Genomic DNA, 16,157 nt, shown 5'->3' on the forward strand with positions numbered 1-16,157 from the left:
CTTGAAAAACATTCTCTTTCCTCCATTCCACCTCCAAATAAACACACTCCTTAAAATTGTCAGGAAAAACAATAACAGAACTCAGGAAACTCTCTATGAAGTAGTTAAGATCCAAGAATAAGCTGTCTACATTCATGAGAACTGAGAAGAATTTCAGAAGTAAAAACAAAGTGTTAGAATTCTCTTGCAATCTTTTACACAATGACAGTCCTTCACAGACTCTAGAATATGATACATTTAGCACAGCACAGCTCCTAGTTTAAGAGCTGCAAAGCTATATTTGATATTGTAAGTTTTAATACAAAGAAAAGTCATCAATATAAGAGAACGTAGAATTCATTCAGTTCCTTCCTCCCAGCTTAGCTCATCTCTTTCAGAAATAAAGAACTAGCAAATATGCACTCAGAGGGCATCTTTTGGATTGGAAATGCAAAATGTTACGTACAGAAGCATTTTCCCAAACTCAGGTGTGAATGGAACGTTCTTATTCATCCCAGCTCCTCTGAAGGACTCCTTTATGCCACAATAGCAACAACAGAATAAGTTACCTTGTGGGAGAACTCATCAATGAGCATTTAAATAAACTACACAGTCATAGTCTGCAAGTAGCACTCTATATCTTGATCTTTGCCTTTTCTTTATGCTCCAAAGAATCGGTGACGTATACGATTACATGGTTAGTTCCCTGTGGCACTGCATTTTTCTTACTATATATTTTAACCAATTAGGTACTGGTCCTAAAATAGGAACCTATCTGCAGTTCTGTGGCACTCCAGTGAAAGTTAACAAATCAAAACTAACAGTTAATTTAGTTAACATTACTTTAGGTACAGTTTCAGTACCAGTACTTCCTTGAACTTACTTTCCACCTTTTTTGTTTGTTTGTTTAACTGAAACAATGGAACTTTCTGCTGTAGAATCTGATTCACCCAGGCCAAACAACAGTCTTGCATCATTTTGTTATCGTACAGGCAACCTAATTGATCTGCCACGACACCATGCTTTTCTCACCTGCAAACCAGGGGGTCTAAAGCCGTTACCAATGCATTGTGTATTACCAAAGCATTTTGCTGGAAATTTCTTCCTCATTCCACAGCCTTCTTGCACATGAACAAGAATTTAAAAAACTTCAAGAGGAACCAAACTGTGTATACATAAATGCAAGAGTACAAGTCATTAAATTACTATCAATTTTAAGTTGGCTCAGCGTCTGGGCCCGAACACTTATTGACAGCAGCTCATAAGTTAAGCAGGAAGATTATAAACCAAAGAAAAGTCACCCTTAGCTTAGAGAATAGGTTTACACACATTCCTAGAAGGTTTTATTTCACAGTGAGTACATTACTCCACACAGTGGCTGGTCGGACAACTCACTGCAAAAATCCTAAGAGCACAAGATCCCAGAACCTCATGAACAAACTCAGCTGATAATCAAGATGGGATTTTTTTTTCCACACTGGAAATAAAATATGAAGTCAAGATCCACCCAGCAGTGTTGACAGACATCACTTGACATTAAACATTCATACAACCATTTTTTCATTTATTTTCCCAAAACCCCAACTTTAACTGCTTGTCCGCAGTCCCTTTAGCAAAGCACATTACACATAACGTGTAATATTAGGAAACCTCCTCAGCAGCCTGTTCACTTTGCTTGAAGGTATGTTTCCTTTGAGTGACAGAGCGTACTCGTCCTTTTTTTCCTTGCGCTCCTTCTGAAACAGAAAAAGAAAACTAAGAATATTACCTGCTTATTTGCTGAATTGGCTCTGCAAAGACTAATAATAATTGTACTGGAATGTTTATTTGATAAGAATGCTATTTCTTTAAGCAACACTCATAATAGCAGTTGGCTAAATAGTCACAAGGCTTCTAAGAACTGCACAGGCTTCTTTAAATGGCGAAATTAATGAAACGTTGTGAAGATGATCTCTCAATTAAGAGAAATGGCCTATGTTAGAATTGACTAAGAGCAACAGAGCTCTACTTTTAGAATGTGAACAACAAAAGGACTAAATGTGATTACTGGTTCAGGTCTACTTATAACATACAAGACACCTGGTCCCTTCCCACATTTCTTTACTTTACTGAAATTCTAAATTCAAACAGAAAGGACTGTGTACCCGATGTGCATCACACTAAATTTCTCAAAGCACAAATCAAATCGTTCACAGAACACTGTTACGTTGGCTCACAAAAAAAGGACTGAGGGTTTCTCCTCCTTCCCTACTACTGGACTTTAAGAACATAAAAGTGATTTTCATTACTTCTGCCTTTGCCACGCAGTCATAGAACGCCCGGATCTCCTCAGCACAAGATTTATCATTGAAGTCATTCTGTTTCCAGCAGGCCATCATTACTGACATCTCTGTAAGACAGGTCGCCTCTAGAAGGGAAAGATACAACTATGAGAGCTCAAGTATCTGAGATTTCATGCCAACAGCCTCCACAGCACACATAGTTCCAAAGAGAATTTGAAGATGGGGTAGAGGCATGTGAGAAGGAACAACAGTGAGGAGGACGTAATCACTGCTTGAATTAGAGAAAAAAAACTCCTACCAGAAGGTTTTGCCCCATCAGGTTGTTACATTTTGATATAGCATTTACCTTAAGAATTTACAAAAAGAGTATAATAATAGACTGAGGGTTGGAGTATGGGAAAACGTGCTTTTCAGAAGAATTCACACACTAATTGTATGGCACAAACTAGGGCCCCTTGCCTGCTGGGATGCCTCTGGTCTTGTCCCACATGCAAAGAGAATGCTAACCAATTACCACAGACGTTTTCTTTCACTTTGTTTGTTTTTTTCCCTCCACATTTTCCATATACTCAGCAAACACCTCCTTGTTGTATTGCAGCGTTCCAGCTGACACATTCCTTACAGCAAAAGTCAGGAACTCCCCACGGGCGCCGTTCAGAGCACAAGGTTCTTCCAAGCACGAACTTGTCCTTGCCGTCACCGCGATGACCGTTCCCCAGCGTGAGGCCCCCAGGGGGCGACGCGTCAGCTCTGAGGGGCGAGGCGGGAAAGCCCACCGCCGGGACTCTACCTCACGGAGCCTCGGGACGGTGCCCCCCTCGACTGACGGTCCGATGCCGGTAACTCACCTCCCGCCAACTCTCGACGGTTCGCCACCTTGTTGGCCAGCACCAGCGGCCGGGTGGGGCGGACAGCCGGGGGCCGCTTCCTCTGCCGCCACTGCCCGGAGATCCAGCGGCCCACCCAGGCCGGGTACACGGGCGCCGCCATGCTCTTTGCGACAGGCCGTACGGCGAGCGGGTCCGGGCGCCGCTCACGTGACCCGCCTCGCGAGCACGCGCAGGGAGCGGGCGGGCGCGCCGGGTGCCCGCTGAAGGGCCCAGAGCCCTACGGCTGGGCCGGGCCAGCCCTGCAGGGAGTGCTAGCCTGCAACCTCGGCCTCGCCACCCCGTTCTGTTTTCCAGTCTGTGAAAAGTTAACATTTCACACAAAACCCAAGCAGTCTTGGCCTACTCAAGGAGATGGAGACACTGGGCTTCTCACTATCCTGGTTTACACGGAACCACACCAACGCCAGAAAGTTCTCTGCACCATTAGCAGATTTTGCTGCAGCTGTACATTTAATATATTCTGGCTTATCTGACCATCATTATTTGTGTTATTTTTAAGCTCATATTTTCTTACAGTCCAATTTAAAAATGGGAGAAAACACATTCGAGTAAATAAAAGATTTCTTGTAGACCTTTTTTAGGAGAAATAAAAGCTCACCTCCGATTCAAACAGACTGACTGTTAGTTCTGAAGCAGCTCTCTGAGGGCCGTTTCTCTGCTCCCACACTTTCCCGGTGGCACAGAAAGCAGCCATCTCCCTATCTTACGTGACAGACAGCTACAGGCAGACACCTCCCAGTGTGCCTGTGGGCTCACACCCGGCACTGCAGGTGAACACAGACAGGTGATACTTCAGAACAGCAGTCCCTGCGAGGTTCAGCTGCTGTGTTTTTGCCTCCCCTGCTTACACCTCCAATCGCCATTTTTCTCTGCCGCATCTGACTGCTGTAATTACTAAGCCAGCTGAGAAACTGAACTGCAGGCATTGTAAATCACCCTTCCTTTTTACAAATTACATTAGCTAATGGTGGCAGCACCTTCAGGTACCTTCACCTTCAAAAGCTGATCTCTCTTAAACAATTCCAAGAAAAACGGAGGGGGGGTTGCAGAAGAGAAAGGCAAGCTACACAAGGAGAATTTTAATACTTTCCTGCCCCAGTTATTGCTCTCTGCATTATAAGCTATTTCTTCTTGGCATTCAGCCTCGCATTGGAGCATCAGCCTATGAAGTTCCCAAGCAGACAGGATAACGTACGTGATGGTGTCTGCACACACCATGCAGACGTATCAGAAGCAAGGAACAAGCGTTTGTTTTAATGGAGCTACAGAATAGGTTTGTTACTCAGTATCTGAGTCTCCCCGTAGCCTGTGTTTTGTTTTGCACAAATGGATGGGGCAGAAATTCTGATTTTTCAGGGGAAGTCAGAAGCCCATTTCCCTCAACAAACCCCACAGGTGTTTCACTCTGAATTCTGAACACACATCGATAAAGAGCATGTAAAATTCTAACTGCATTTCTAACTTCTTTTTTGAACCAATACCATTAGAAGTTGAATCCTACCCTGTGTTTCAGCTGTGTTCAGTGTCAAAACCAAAATCAGCCACAGACAAACTATCATCACTAGAACTGGAAAAAAAACCTACATCATAAATGGAATGATGGCCAGTTACAACGCTGCAATAAATGCTGTGCTGTAATTGTGCGCAATGCTAAAAATGCTGCAATAAGAGTCATCCTTAAAATGAGACTGCTGCCTTACATATCTTCTTAAAAGATAAGACATTACACCATAGATCTTTCTCTTTCTTGAGACCATCTAAAACTTCCAGGTACTTTCCCAAAAACAATTACAAATCAGATGTATTGGAAGAAATGAATAGAGTTGACAGCGTCTTTCTGAACTGCTTGGATCCAGCTTTCCTCAAGTAAATTCTAACATATTCACCCAAGTTTATCCTGAGTGCCCTAATTCTTCCCATACAACCTCGTAATACCCTTGCCTATGGCTATTTATTCTCAGCTGTCTCACCCTGATCTCCTTAGCCTCAATGTTAGCTGTCCTAGGGCATATCAATTTAATTGGAGATGCCTTAAAAGACAGCCCCACTTTAACTAGCAGTACGATTAACCAGTTTGCAAACATTAGAATCAGTTCAGAGTTACTCCCCTCTGCTGGGCATTGTGCTTGGATGGTACAAACTCTTAGTGCATTCATTAGCACAAAGAGGCAATTTCTTTTCTCAGCTCACTGTCCTAACACTACAATGCTAGCCTACCTTATCCTGAGCTATCTTAACCGTATCAGCCTCCCTGAACTATTCTGTTCACCTAAATAGATCTGAGCTGCCATCCCTAATCCCTGATTCTCAGACCTATTCAGTTTCAGACCATTCTGCTACAAGTTACCTGATGTCTCCTTACTTGCTCAGAGATGTTTCTAACCATTGTGGTCTGTTTTGATCCATTCCAAGATTCCCCAAACCATTTCCAGCTGAGCTGCTTCAGCATTAGATGAGTCTTTTCTGCAGGAAGAGCACATAGAATACAAATTAAGATGCCAGTCCTGTCAAAGCTCCAGAACAAACCCTGCAGTTCCACTCCTCTCCACTCTTCCTAATCCCTCTGCAAGGCCACGTATCTCTCGCTGCCAGCTTAGAGAGACTGAATCATAAGAGAAGTGCACTCTGTTAAAACTCAGCATAGGCTTTGGCTCAGCTGGTCCTATCACTAAAAGGATTTTGTCTCTGATTAATTTCAACCCATCAGTAGAGGTCTCTGGGCAGAATGAAGAAGGGTACCTTCCTGTATGTTTCTGATTCATGCAATTTCTCAGGAGGTGCCTGGAGATCTATCAACAATCTTAATTAAATTCAGCCAAATAGATTACAGCTGATTATTAAGGGAGTGGCTCTCTTGGGATGACGGGTGAAACATGAGTATGTAAGGATGTTATGGGGGGCAGATGGCCACTTGTCTAACATAGCAAAGCCTGTTTAAACAGCAATGTCCCTGACAGTGTTCCAATTCAATTTATGCTGCTTTCAGCCCTGTAGGAGTTATTTGTTCCTTCACCATCTATTGTTTGCCAAAACAGTCAAAACTACCCTCTGTTAAGGTGTGACAACTGTTGTGATTCTCCAGATGCTGCACTTTGCAGACAGAAAGACTCTCTTTCCTTTTTCTCCTCAAACACAGCCACTGTCACCTGGTTCTTGAAGCGTTTCATTCTACTTATCACTACAGACCCAGAGATCGTTAGCTCAGTTTTTAAATTACTAACTGAAAATTACTACGGTGACAGAAATAAAAAAAAAACTTTCTCTTTTCAGTTGCAAAAATCAGTATTTGGTATCAAATCAGTATTCTCCACTGAGGCTATCTTCTTAGAAATTGCAGTCCTTATGAAAGAAAACACAGATTAGCAGTTCAACAAATAAAATACCCAGCTTCTTCCTGAAAAAAACCAAGCAGTGCCTGATACCACAGTTTTGGCAGGAGAAAGATAACTTCAGCTTGTCCAATGCAATGAAATGGATAGCTGGATTTTTAACCTTCAGTCAGACATTTCTCTCTCTCTCACCTCTCAGAGGCCATAAATTATCCCAATTTTTCAAGTCAATTCCAAGACACAGCATTAATAGAATCTACTACGGTTTCACATATATGCAGTTATGAGGAGGAGGTAAGTATTTTTAGAACATTAATGCTAATGAATAAAGCTGTCTTGACAGCTCCGAAATCCTCCCTCTAGTCACACAGTAAACAGGAAAATGCATGACAAGCAGGGAAGTGACTCACTCCAGCTGGTAGAGGACTGCCAAAGGGTGCACACCAGTAACTTCTTTATCACCTTACTATTTGATACCCTCTGCTAAAATTCCCAAGTAGGCTCAGTTGTGGTTTTGTGATTAAGGGCACCTGTGCAAGAATAGGGTTAACAAAAGATGGCTGTATACACTGTTTTTAAGCATCATGTAAGCCTTCCAGCAGTCACAACGTGAGTGATGACATTCAGCCTCTATTTAGCTGGTTTGGATTCAAAGCACTGAAGTAAGAAATCCACTGCCTAGAAACCTGCATAAATGGACACCTTTCTCCAAAGTATGAATAACTGCTGCAGTGACCTTCCTCCTTGTCTGCATTCATGTATTTGCATTAGTAGAAAGACAACTAGGATCGTAAATTGAAGTCACTTTGGCTAACGTTGGCAGTAGCCTTTGGACATTAAAGAGCAATCCTCTCAAAATGAGTTATTATGTAAATTAATCTCATATTCTTTTTTCCTGGTAGAAGAACTCAGCCTTGAAGACGCACATGCTCAGAAAGAATACTTTGACAAGACAGGAGGAAAATAAAAACAGAATAAATTACATCAAAAAATTACATCAAAAATAAAGAAACACAAGGTTTGGGGTGAATATCTGCTTCACTCTGTGAAGAGTGGCACCTGGCACTCATCACCTTCTGAGAAACCAATCACTTGTGAGACTGAAAAACACAGCTATATCTAGGAAGACACTGAGAGCTTGGAAGAGAGAGCTGTTGAAACTGCCTTGTGATTCTTAGCCAACAAACTAAAATTTGTATTTTGAAAACTTCAGAAAAAACTCACAAAGAATATTTGTGATAAAGTTATTTTCATACGTGTGCTGCTTTCTCACCTGTGTTAACAAAGGATACTGTGATCAGAGCAGTCAAAAATACTCATATTTGGTAGTAGTTGTGAAACTCAAACAGCCTTCTGTACTATACACATACAGTAAGAAAAACCAACAACACAAACTTGTTGGACTGATGGATGTAATATACTAAGTAAAGATAAAAAATAGTGGTGAAGGAATACTGGGTTTCAAACTAGTAAATTCATATAGAGGGTCCCAAAGATTACAGTTTTACTAGCTACTCTTAAGTTTGTAGCACCAGATCTTCTATTCTATCATCAGTCAACCAAGACATGCTCATTTTGCTGTGCAGAAAGGGGAAGTGAGGGGTTAGGACCTCACTAATCAAGAATTAAGCAAGTGCTATGATACACGTGCTTGCTATTGGTACTTACTTGTTATTACTGCAGGACAATACATAATGTATATTATGTCCAATTCTGGCAATGGCAGATAAATTATTAAAAAATAATATCTGGACTTGGTGATACATCCCCCGACTTCTAGAAATTCTACTTAAATTAAAGAACAAAATAGCAAAAAGCAAAACGTGTGAGCATGTAGACCTTACTTTTAAGTTTAGTATTAAAAGCCAAATCAGAATTTCTCCTGCCTACCCCAACAAAACTTGGATAAGAAAGGTTCTTGAGATACAGCTGATTAAGAAGACAGTCAATGAGGACCAAATGCTTTCCAATATAGATACGTGAAATGAATAGAATCTCAATTAACTGAAGAAATTAATTCACACAATTTAAATCTCATTAAACAGTTCGAAGTTCATATTCAGAGCTAAAGCAGTCTTAATTTTCTTTATTTACTTCTCAAACACACTGTGACCACTTTAATCCTGAATATACAGGTCTGTATCTTAATCTTATTTGAATAATCCACTTGAAAAAATAATTCAGATATATTCACCTAATCATTCCTGTAGCCCAAGTACCTGAAAAAAAGAGGAATGTATACTGGTGAATGCATTTTAGCTGAAGAGCCATTTGTTACTTTATTACAGAAGGAGGAGCAAAAAAAGAAGCAAATTTCTCCTTATTTTGTACAAAAAGTCAGGTGGGATCAGTGTATTGTATGTGCATTTTCCATACCCACAAGAATGCAGGGATTAATTGCAGGTCTTCTTTGTTCACAATGCCCAGATTTTAACACTGCAAAATTACTGCATCACCTGGGAAACAAACACTGAGTTTTTATGCAGCAAAGAAGATTTATATGTCATCACTTACTTTTAGGAACCTCAGTCACAAACCAGGATCCTGCTGCATTAAGATTAGGTACAGATACAAAGCCACCTCCGTGCTCCCCATTCTGATCATCCACATCAGCACAGAAAGACTTGCAAGGTTCATCTCCAAACTGGAGGGAGCACTGGAAAAGCACCACCATTAAAATGTATTTGTCTTTGCAGAAAGATGCAGACACTCAAGAAGAACAAATCAAAGCCCTTTGAGTCGCATCAAGGAGAAATCAATTAGTCAAGATAGTTGCTGGGTTTTTAGATTTTATGGAAAGTTAAAAAGAACAAAGCTGCTCGTTCTACCCTGGTTCTGCGCAATACCAGGCGATACTCTCTCTGTTATCAAACACCTGGTTCAAAGTTGTGCATTAAGCAATCTAGACTCTCGTCCTATTTGTATGTGTCACCTGGAAAGTTAGCGTAAGAGAAAAATGAGGCAGAGAGAATGTGACCTGCCTATAGCTGTTCAGTTACCCTGAGAAGGAGGAACGTTTGAGGCACATTTACTTGGAGAGAAGAGACTTTATTGCTGCAGTTTCGTAAGGCACAACTGCTCTTCATAGGCACCAGTCTTCTGAAATTCATTCACTGGAAAAGCTATTTGTTATTATCAGGTAAAAGTATAACTTAATGAGGAGAGTAAGTGGTGAAATATAAAAAAAACAAGTGTTTTGGATATAAAAAAGTTCTTGAAATAACTTAGGGCATTTGAGCAGAGTCTGAAATACGTTCCTCTGAAATCAAGGAAGCCACAGGGAAGCGATACCAAATGCAGAATTCCTCTTTTGCCCCACATGTTGACACCCGCACGTCAGGAGCAGCTTCACAGCACAGAGCTGAAATTCAGATACAAGCAGTTGCTGACACCTCCACAGCTGAAATCGCAACAGAGAACCACTCACTTCATGCACCAGAAAAACAGTCTGCGAGAGTTTCTTCTATTTCAAGGCAAACATTTGGAGAGAAGTAAGAATTCTCAGTCACAACTTTCAAGGCAGTTTTCAAACCAAGCTCTTACAGGGATGGATCAGTGCTGCCTGGTCCTCTTGAGAAAAATCTCATGCATATAATCCCAAAATCTTCCCTGATGTGACTCATTGTGACGAATCATAGCAGTGAGGGCCTCACCCTGATCAAGGCTTTGCCAATAGTCCTGAAGCCACATCTCTTTCCAACTGAAACAAATGAAGAAAAAAAAGAGACATCGTTTAAAAAAAAAACCAACACAGAAGTGTCTGCAGCTGTAATAGCATTAGTATTTGTTTTTCCTTTTCATCTAAGAGGAAAACAGTTCCAGGGATGGTCATGACAATGTATGTTGTGCCGCTGTGCTCCAACCCACCTGAACTAACTTGCTATGAAAATTCCCTGTGGAAAGCAAACTTAATATAAGCTTCAGAACATTTTAGAAATATCAGTGTGACTAGCATTGGCCAGAGAGACTAAATCATGAATTATTAAGAACCTTATAAACCTTCTATTAAAGTAAAATCCTGCAGTCCTCATATGACTTTTAGAGTAGCCTTCCATGGCCAGAATGTGTGCTACAGATATCGAGGTATCAACCTTTTCAGGCAAGCCATTAAACAGTTACAGAACTCCCGTTAGTACAAATTCAGGTAATGCATGACAACAGAGAGCAATCCTGGCATCCCCCAACCTCCTCTTTTCCTCCAGACCACTTTCAATGCACCCGTTTTCAACCTTCTTATTGCACGGACAACACACCAATTCCCTTCCCATTTGCATTAAGGCAGACTACATCTCTCCTTTCTGTTGCATTGAGGCGTGGCAACACTGTTCAGCTAGTAACTACTATCCTTCCTTCCTGACAGACTGATTATCACTTCTCTATCACAGCTGCTACCCAGCTCCATCAAATCACCACAAATTCTGTGGTGTTCTTTTTAAGCTGCTCCCATGGGCGCTTCTCCCTCACAGACAGAAGCACAGTGCTTCAACATTCACTCTGGACACCATACATTACAGCAAACACGACTGCATTGCCCAGAAGCAGATCTTAGCCACCATTCCAGGAAGAGCAGATGAAATGCAGAACACGTCACAAGCACTTTCATTCTGAAGCAGCATAAAACTTGTAGTCCATGAGAATTTGGTTTTCGTAGTTAACAGAATCATCTTTGGTGGGACATTCCCGCAGAGACCTCAAAATTAACCTGTTAACATTGATTACAATATGAAGGACCACAGAGGCTTACTTTCGCATACAAAAACACCTGCCTGCAGGTTCCTTTGTGAAACGAAGCGCTTGGACGCGCTGTGACACCACTCTGCTTCACCGCTCAATTCATTAACCTCTGCTCAAGGAGCGCCAATGTGAGTCACACGTTTTTTGCAGCACTGAGTAAAGGCACCCGTTAGTGAGTACCCTCACCCAGGCACCAGGCCAAGAGGCAGCGGGCAACAGCAAGTGACAGGTCTGCGGCTGAATTCTATCGCAGCAACGCTAAGAGAAATCCCGGTATCCAAACGAATGCTTTGTCAAGCACGTTAAATAAGAATGCTTTCATGTTTTTCTTGTTATGCCACTCTTACTGTTTATTACTGTTTTTGAAGAAACAAGATCTTCACAAAGTGAAGATTTAGTGATGTGCTCTGGCTACATACACTTGTGAGAGATATTTGGTCAACTCAGCACATTTGTCAACACAAAAAACCACTGGCACCTGTGAATAAGAGTTAGGGCATACACACGTGCACAGCACAACAACATTTTAATAGATCCTAACTCCTGCGTCTGCTGTTTGGTGTTCCAGAAGCCTCCAGAGCCCAAAGTCACCCTGCACGTTCACAGTCACACTTTCTATGTCACATACATCTTGCCATTTATATCCCTGCATCGTTTTTCCACAATAATGTTTTGTAAAGAAAAACATGGGATGCAGCTGTAGTTTGGGTTATGAACCATCTCTACAAAACTGTGTGCTCCTGAGCACCGCACAGGAAGTTGGAGTATTTTAATGTGCGTTAAGTGGCATAGGCACCCCATGCTGTCTTCAAAGTTATTTCTCTACTGCCATCTACTGCTCAAGTACAAGAAAATTTATGAAGAAGAAAAGAAACACCAACTTAACACAGACCAGAATGCTGCAGAGCACGCGATAAGGAAAAAGCACATGTTGCTATCAGGACTGATAAATCAATCAACCTCAAGAAAACAAAGGATTACAAAGTCATTTACAGCTCTGTTTTACATACCAGCATGACTTTTCACTTAGTCAACACGAGAATTAATTGTATCATGAAAAATGCTTCTTAGTGACAAACACCACAAGTTTTGTGGAGTAGGGACATCCTAAAGAAACTGAACTACCTCAGCTTATTTTTCTTTCTTTATTTCAGCTGGCCATTTTCAAAAGCACCCAAATATGGCAAGAAGTGGCCCCCTGCCCTTTCTTCCAGTTACAGCAGGTGGACAACCTTACAAAATCTGTTTTAGAGCTTCATGTCCACACAGAATTCAGTTTTAGGTTACAGAGCACTTGAAAATTTACATTTTCAACTCTGTTTCCTCTAACATTTTAACACTCCTAAGTATTCCAGTCCTCAGTCTAGGAAATTATTACGAAAGCTCTAAGCAGATATAAGTTACGATAGAATGCAGTAACAGCTTCTTTCTGGACAGTGCATCAGAGCTTCTCAGTATTTTCATGAAGCCATTAATCCTAGAGTGGGACTAACATCAGCACATTGCAGTGCTGCAATTGGTTGTCTGATGGCTCAGAATTGCATGCATTTGAATATTTGCCTACAAAGAAATCGTTGTAGACCATGCAGAGAACAGTGACAAACACGGAGGAATCCAAGCCTGTTACGCCAGCAATATGAACTACAAAGAGCACACATGTTTTATGAACTGCAACAACCCTTCCATCCAACAGCTGCTACTTCAAACACTGTCCATGGCAAAACTCGAGGTTTGGGAACCCAAACACTGACTTGTTTTGTACCAAGTCAGTACAAACACTAAGGAATAAACACACCATGAAAACAAAACCAGAATCTTTTTCTCTCTGTCCAAATTGGCTGCCTCAGCATTGGTGTCCTTATTCCTATCTGACACACTTCGGGGCAGCTCCAGGGCTGACTGCAACAGTGGCAGACTCCGGCAAATGTACCGATCCCTGCGTAGAAGAAGGACAAGAAGCACTGAACTAATTTTGTGCTGCAGGGTCCCTCTCCTGAATAAATGGGATCGCGTCCTTCAACACAGGCCAAAATTTTGTTCCATTGCAACATAATATCCTGTGAAGTACAGTGGGTGAACCATACTTCTGCTTTAAAAGAAGTCAACAGGAATGAATGAGGCCCAGACTAAAGACAAAAAGGAAACAAACTGCCCAGGGCCACAAAGCATCAGAACATATTATTATGGGTCTCTCGAGCCACTAATTAGCACACTGGCCAAGCTTCTTCATCAGTCTCAGCATTACACAATATTAGCAGAACTGCCATAGCACCAACAAGGCATAATATAAAGTATATCTGGAGATGTATTAATAGATGCTTTAAGTATCAAATATTATTACAAATTACAGCTACTATAGCTTTTCTGCTTCAAAAAGTATTGTACTGGTACATTACCTGTCTTCCCCGGGGAGGTCTTCAACACTTCCAAACCCAGGGGTTGGCATAGGGCATCCCATGTGCTGGAAATGAGCTATATGAGGGGAGGGAGCTGGAGTTTTCCCACGAGACTTTTTGTGTTCCTGCTCTGCTCTGACCCGGGCGTTCTCCCTGTCACAGATGAAACACTCGAAGCCATTCAGGTAATTGGGCAAAGTCATGTCATTCACACCCCACTCCCGCCGCTCCAAGCTCTCTAGCAAGAACTGGTTTTTGATTCCATCAAGGTTTTTATACTCTAAATACTTCATATATTCCTCTCCATTCTTGTCAAGGAAATCAAGGTACTTTGCCAGTTCTTGAGGGCTGTCAAAGTCATCGATAAGAATGATGGAGAGGTTGTTTGGCATCCAGTCCCGCACAGCTGGGGAGCCTCGGTATACTGGGACAGCACCCAAATGCATTGGACGCCACAGCTTCTCCGTCATGTAGTCGTTACATATGGCATTCTCCAAGGCCAGGTGGAACTTGTACCTGGCGATGAAAGCCATGAATTCAGGATCTTCTGTAGTGGCTGTTGAAGTGTCTCTCAGTCGCTCGCTGGGAAGCTCACGGTTATGCAGGCATTTCCCGTAGGAGTCAACCTATAAAATAACCAAAATAATGAGTCGCCTTTACAAAGTGATTTTTTTTTGCCTGGAGCTCATAGTCCTCCTAAGATCCTAACTTTAATAGTTCCTAACTACCTCAGTTGAGCCTCGCTTCGCTCCAACTTCATCCCATTTAGATGACTCCTAGTTTCCAGTTTTCTTTTAACAGCTTCAGTCACAAACTGAATGCTCAGTTTCAAAAGCAGGAAAAAGTACACTACAGGTAGGGGAGAGGACAGGTGGAGAAACAAGATTTCGCAGAAAAAAAAAACCAAAATGTATTTATTAGAGAACAAAGCAGAAACTAAGAGGTAAGAAAGGGCATTCAGCTTCCTCCATGTGAGTTTATAAGCCGTATTTCTACTTTGCAGGGATGAGGCCTTTTCCAAACAATGATTTCACACAGCTCCCAATCTCAGCAGTTTGGCAGAACTACCTTCCATTTGTTAGACTGAAAAAAAAAGGTCGATGCAGGGAGCTGGAAGAGCACTGTGGAAAAACAAAGAGCATACTTGATCCAGGGCCTGCTTCGATAACACAGAGACAGGTTTCTAAAAAGATTTTGTCTTCGCTTTGTTACTGAACAAACAACAAACTTTGGTGAGTAATTAACCACCGCCAATACAAACAGCAGAACCGACTCAGAAGTTGTTCCGATTTCCCCAACGGACGAGGCTCGCGATGACTCGCAGCCTTCCTTCCTTCCCGCTCACCTAAAGCTCCAGAGATTCCAGCAGCGAACAGCGCTCAGCGCACCAGACCTACGCGGGCTTAGCACAACTTTCTGCCGATCCCAAGCCGGCCAACTCCATGCCCGACAGCTACCCACCGGCACGCGGAGCAGCCCGCGCCGCGCTGTGGGAAGGCACGCAGTTAGTCTTTCCGTCCAGCCCGCGGTCGGCACGCTTCCCGTTACGACTCACGTCTCGGCTAAAAACCAGGACAAACACCCCATTAACGGAGCGGCTCGGCCAGGCAGGCGCGGCTCCCACAGCGCCCCGCGCCGCCGCACCCACCTGGATGTACTTCATGAGCTCCCGCACGTAGCGGTCCCGGTCCGAGGGCACGTCGCAGTGGGACTGCATGTAGAGCACCGGGCCGTAGCCCCGCCGCCGCCACGCGTCCTTCTCGGCCAGGGGCAGCGCCGGGCCCCGCAGGTAGCCGGCGCCGGGCAGCCACTGCAGCGTCAGCGGGTAGTCCGACTCGCGGCGGAAAGTGGCCGTGTAGTTGAAGAGGCGGATGCCGGGCGGGTGAGAGAGGAGGTAGTTGTTCATGGGGGACTCCTCGTGGAAGAGCGCCCACGTCTGGTGGGGCAGGCGGGGCAGCGGCGCCTCGTAGGCGCGGAAGTCGGTGCCGTAGAAGATGAGCGCCTTGGTGCGGCGGTGCCGCGCCGCCCGCCGGCTGCGCGTGACGAGGCACGAGCCCCGCGGGCAGTCGATGCGCTCCGTGTCGCCGGGAAAGTGCGGGAAGAGGCTGCCGCTCCACCACAGCAGGATGGGCAGCGCCTTGTTGCTCCGCGTGTCGTTGTTGCCCGGCCCGCGGTACGACGCCGCGGCCACGAAGGCCGGGCCCGGCGGGACGGCAGCCCGCGCCCAGCCCTCCGCCCCGCACGGCGTCCCCGCGTCCCCCGGCCCGGGCTCTCCGTCCCCGTCCCCCGCGGCGGCCCGGCTCCCCGCGCCCCACGCCAGGGCCAGCGTCACCCAGAGGCAAGCGGGCCCCCGCCGGGCCGCGCGGCCCGGCCCTCCGCCGCCCATGCCCCGCCGCTGGGCCCGCGCCGGTCGCCCCGCCGCCAGGAAACGGCCGCGCCGGCCCCGCCCTCGGGCGGCGCTGCGTGAGGGGGCGCGCGGGCAGCGGCCGCCGGGGGAGGGAGAGCGGGGAGCGTGGCGCGTCTGCGCTCTTACGTGAGGCGAACGCA

General features: G+C 44.2%; 2 protein-coding genes across 4 annotated transcripts; both read right to left on the reverse strand.

The window, feature by feature from the left end:
- Window positions 1–940: 940 nt before the first annotated feature.
- On the reverse strand, window positions 941–9,622 carry CHCHD1 (coiled-coil-helix-coiled-coil-helix domain containing 1). 3 transcript variants are annotated; one of them, XM_040702732.2, is made up of 4 exons: window positions 9,480–9,622; window positions 8,995–9,136; window positions 5,514–5,614; window positions 2,268–2,386 (listed from the first exon to the last, which is right to left on the reverse strand). In XM_040702732.2, the coding sequence occupies exons 1-4, from the start codon at window positions 9,588–9,590 to the stop codon at window positions 2,357–2,359; spliced, it is 384 nt and encodes a 127-aa protein (XP_040558666.1). In that variant the 5' UTR covers window positions 9,591–9,622; the 3' UTR covers window positions 2,268–2,356. The 3 variants fall into 3 exon arrangements, with proteins under 3 accessions (XP_421616.3, XP_040558666.1, XP_040558665.1); XM_040702731.2 differs by having other exon boundaries at window positions 5,499–5,614; XM_421616.8 differs by lacking the exons at window positions 5,514–5,614; window positions 8,995–9,136; window positions 9,480–9,622 and adding exons at window positions 941–1,715; window positions 3,110–3,275.
- On the reverse strand, window positions 9,508–16,046 carry FUT11 (fucosyltransferase 11). The gene is made up of 3 exons (NM_204428.2): window positions 15,259–16,046; window positions 13,611–14,236; window positions 9,508–10,180 (listed from the first exon to the last, which is right to left on the reverse strand). Exons 1-3 carry the CDS (start codon window positions 15,994–15,996, stop codon window positions 10,033–10,035), a joined length of 1,512 nt encoding a protein of 503 aa, NP_989759.2. The 5' UTR covers window positions 15,997–16,046; the 3' UTR covers window positions 9,508–10,032.
- Window positions 16,047–16,157: the final 111 nt, after the last annotated feature.

This window comes from Gallus gallus, chromosome 6 (assembly GCF_016699485.2).
Source record: "Gallus gallus isolate bGalGal1 chromosome 6, bGalGal1.mat.broiler.GRCg7b, whole genome shotgun sequence".
Classification (NCBI taxonomy): domain Eukaryota; kingdom Metazoa; phylum Chordata; class Aves; order Galliformes; family Phasianidae; genus Gallus; species Gallus gallus.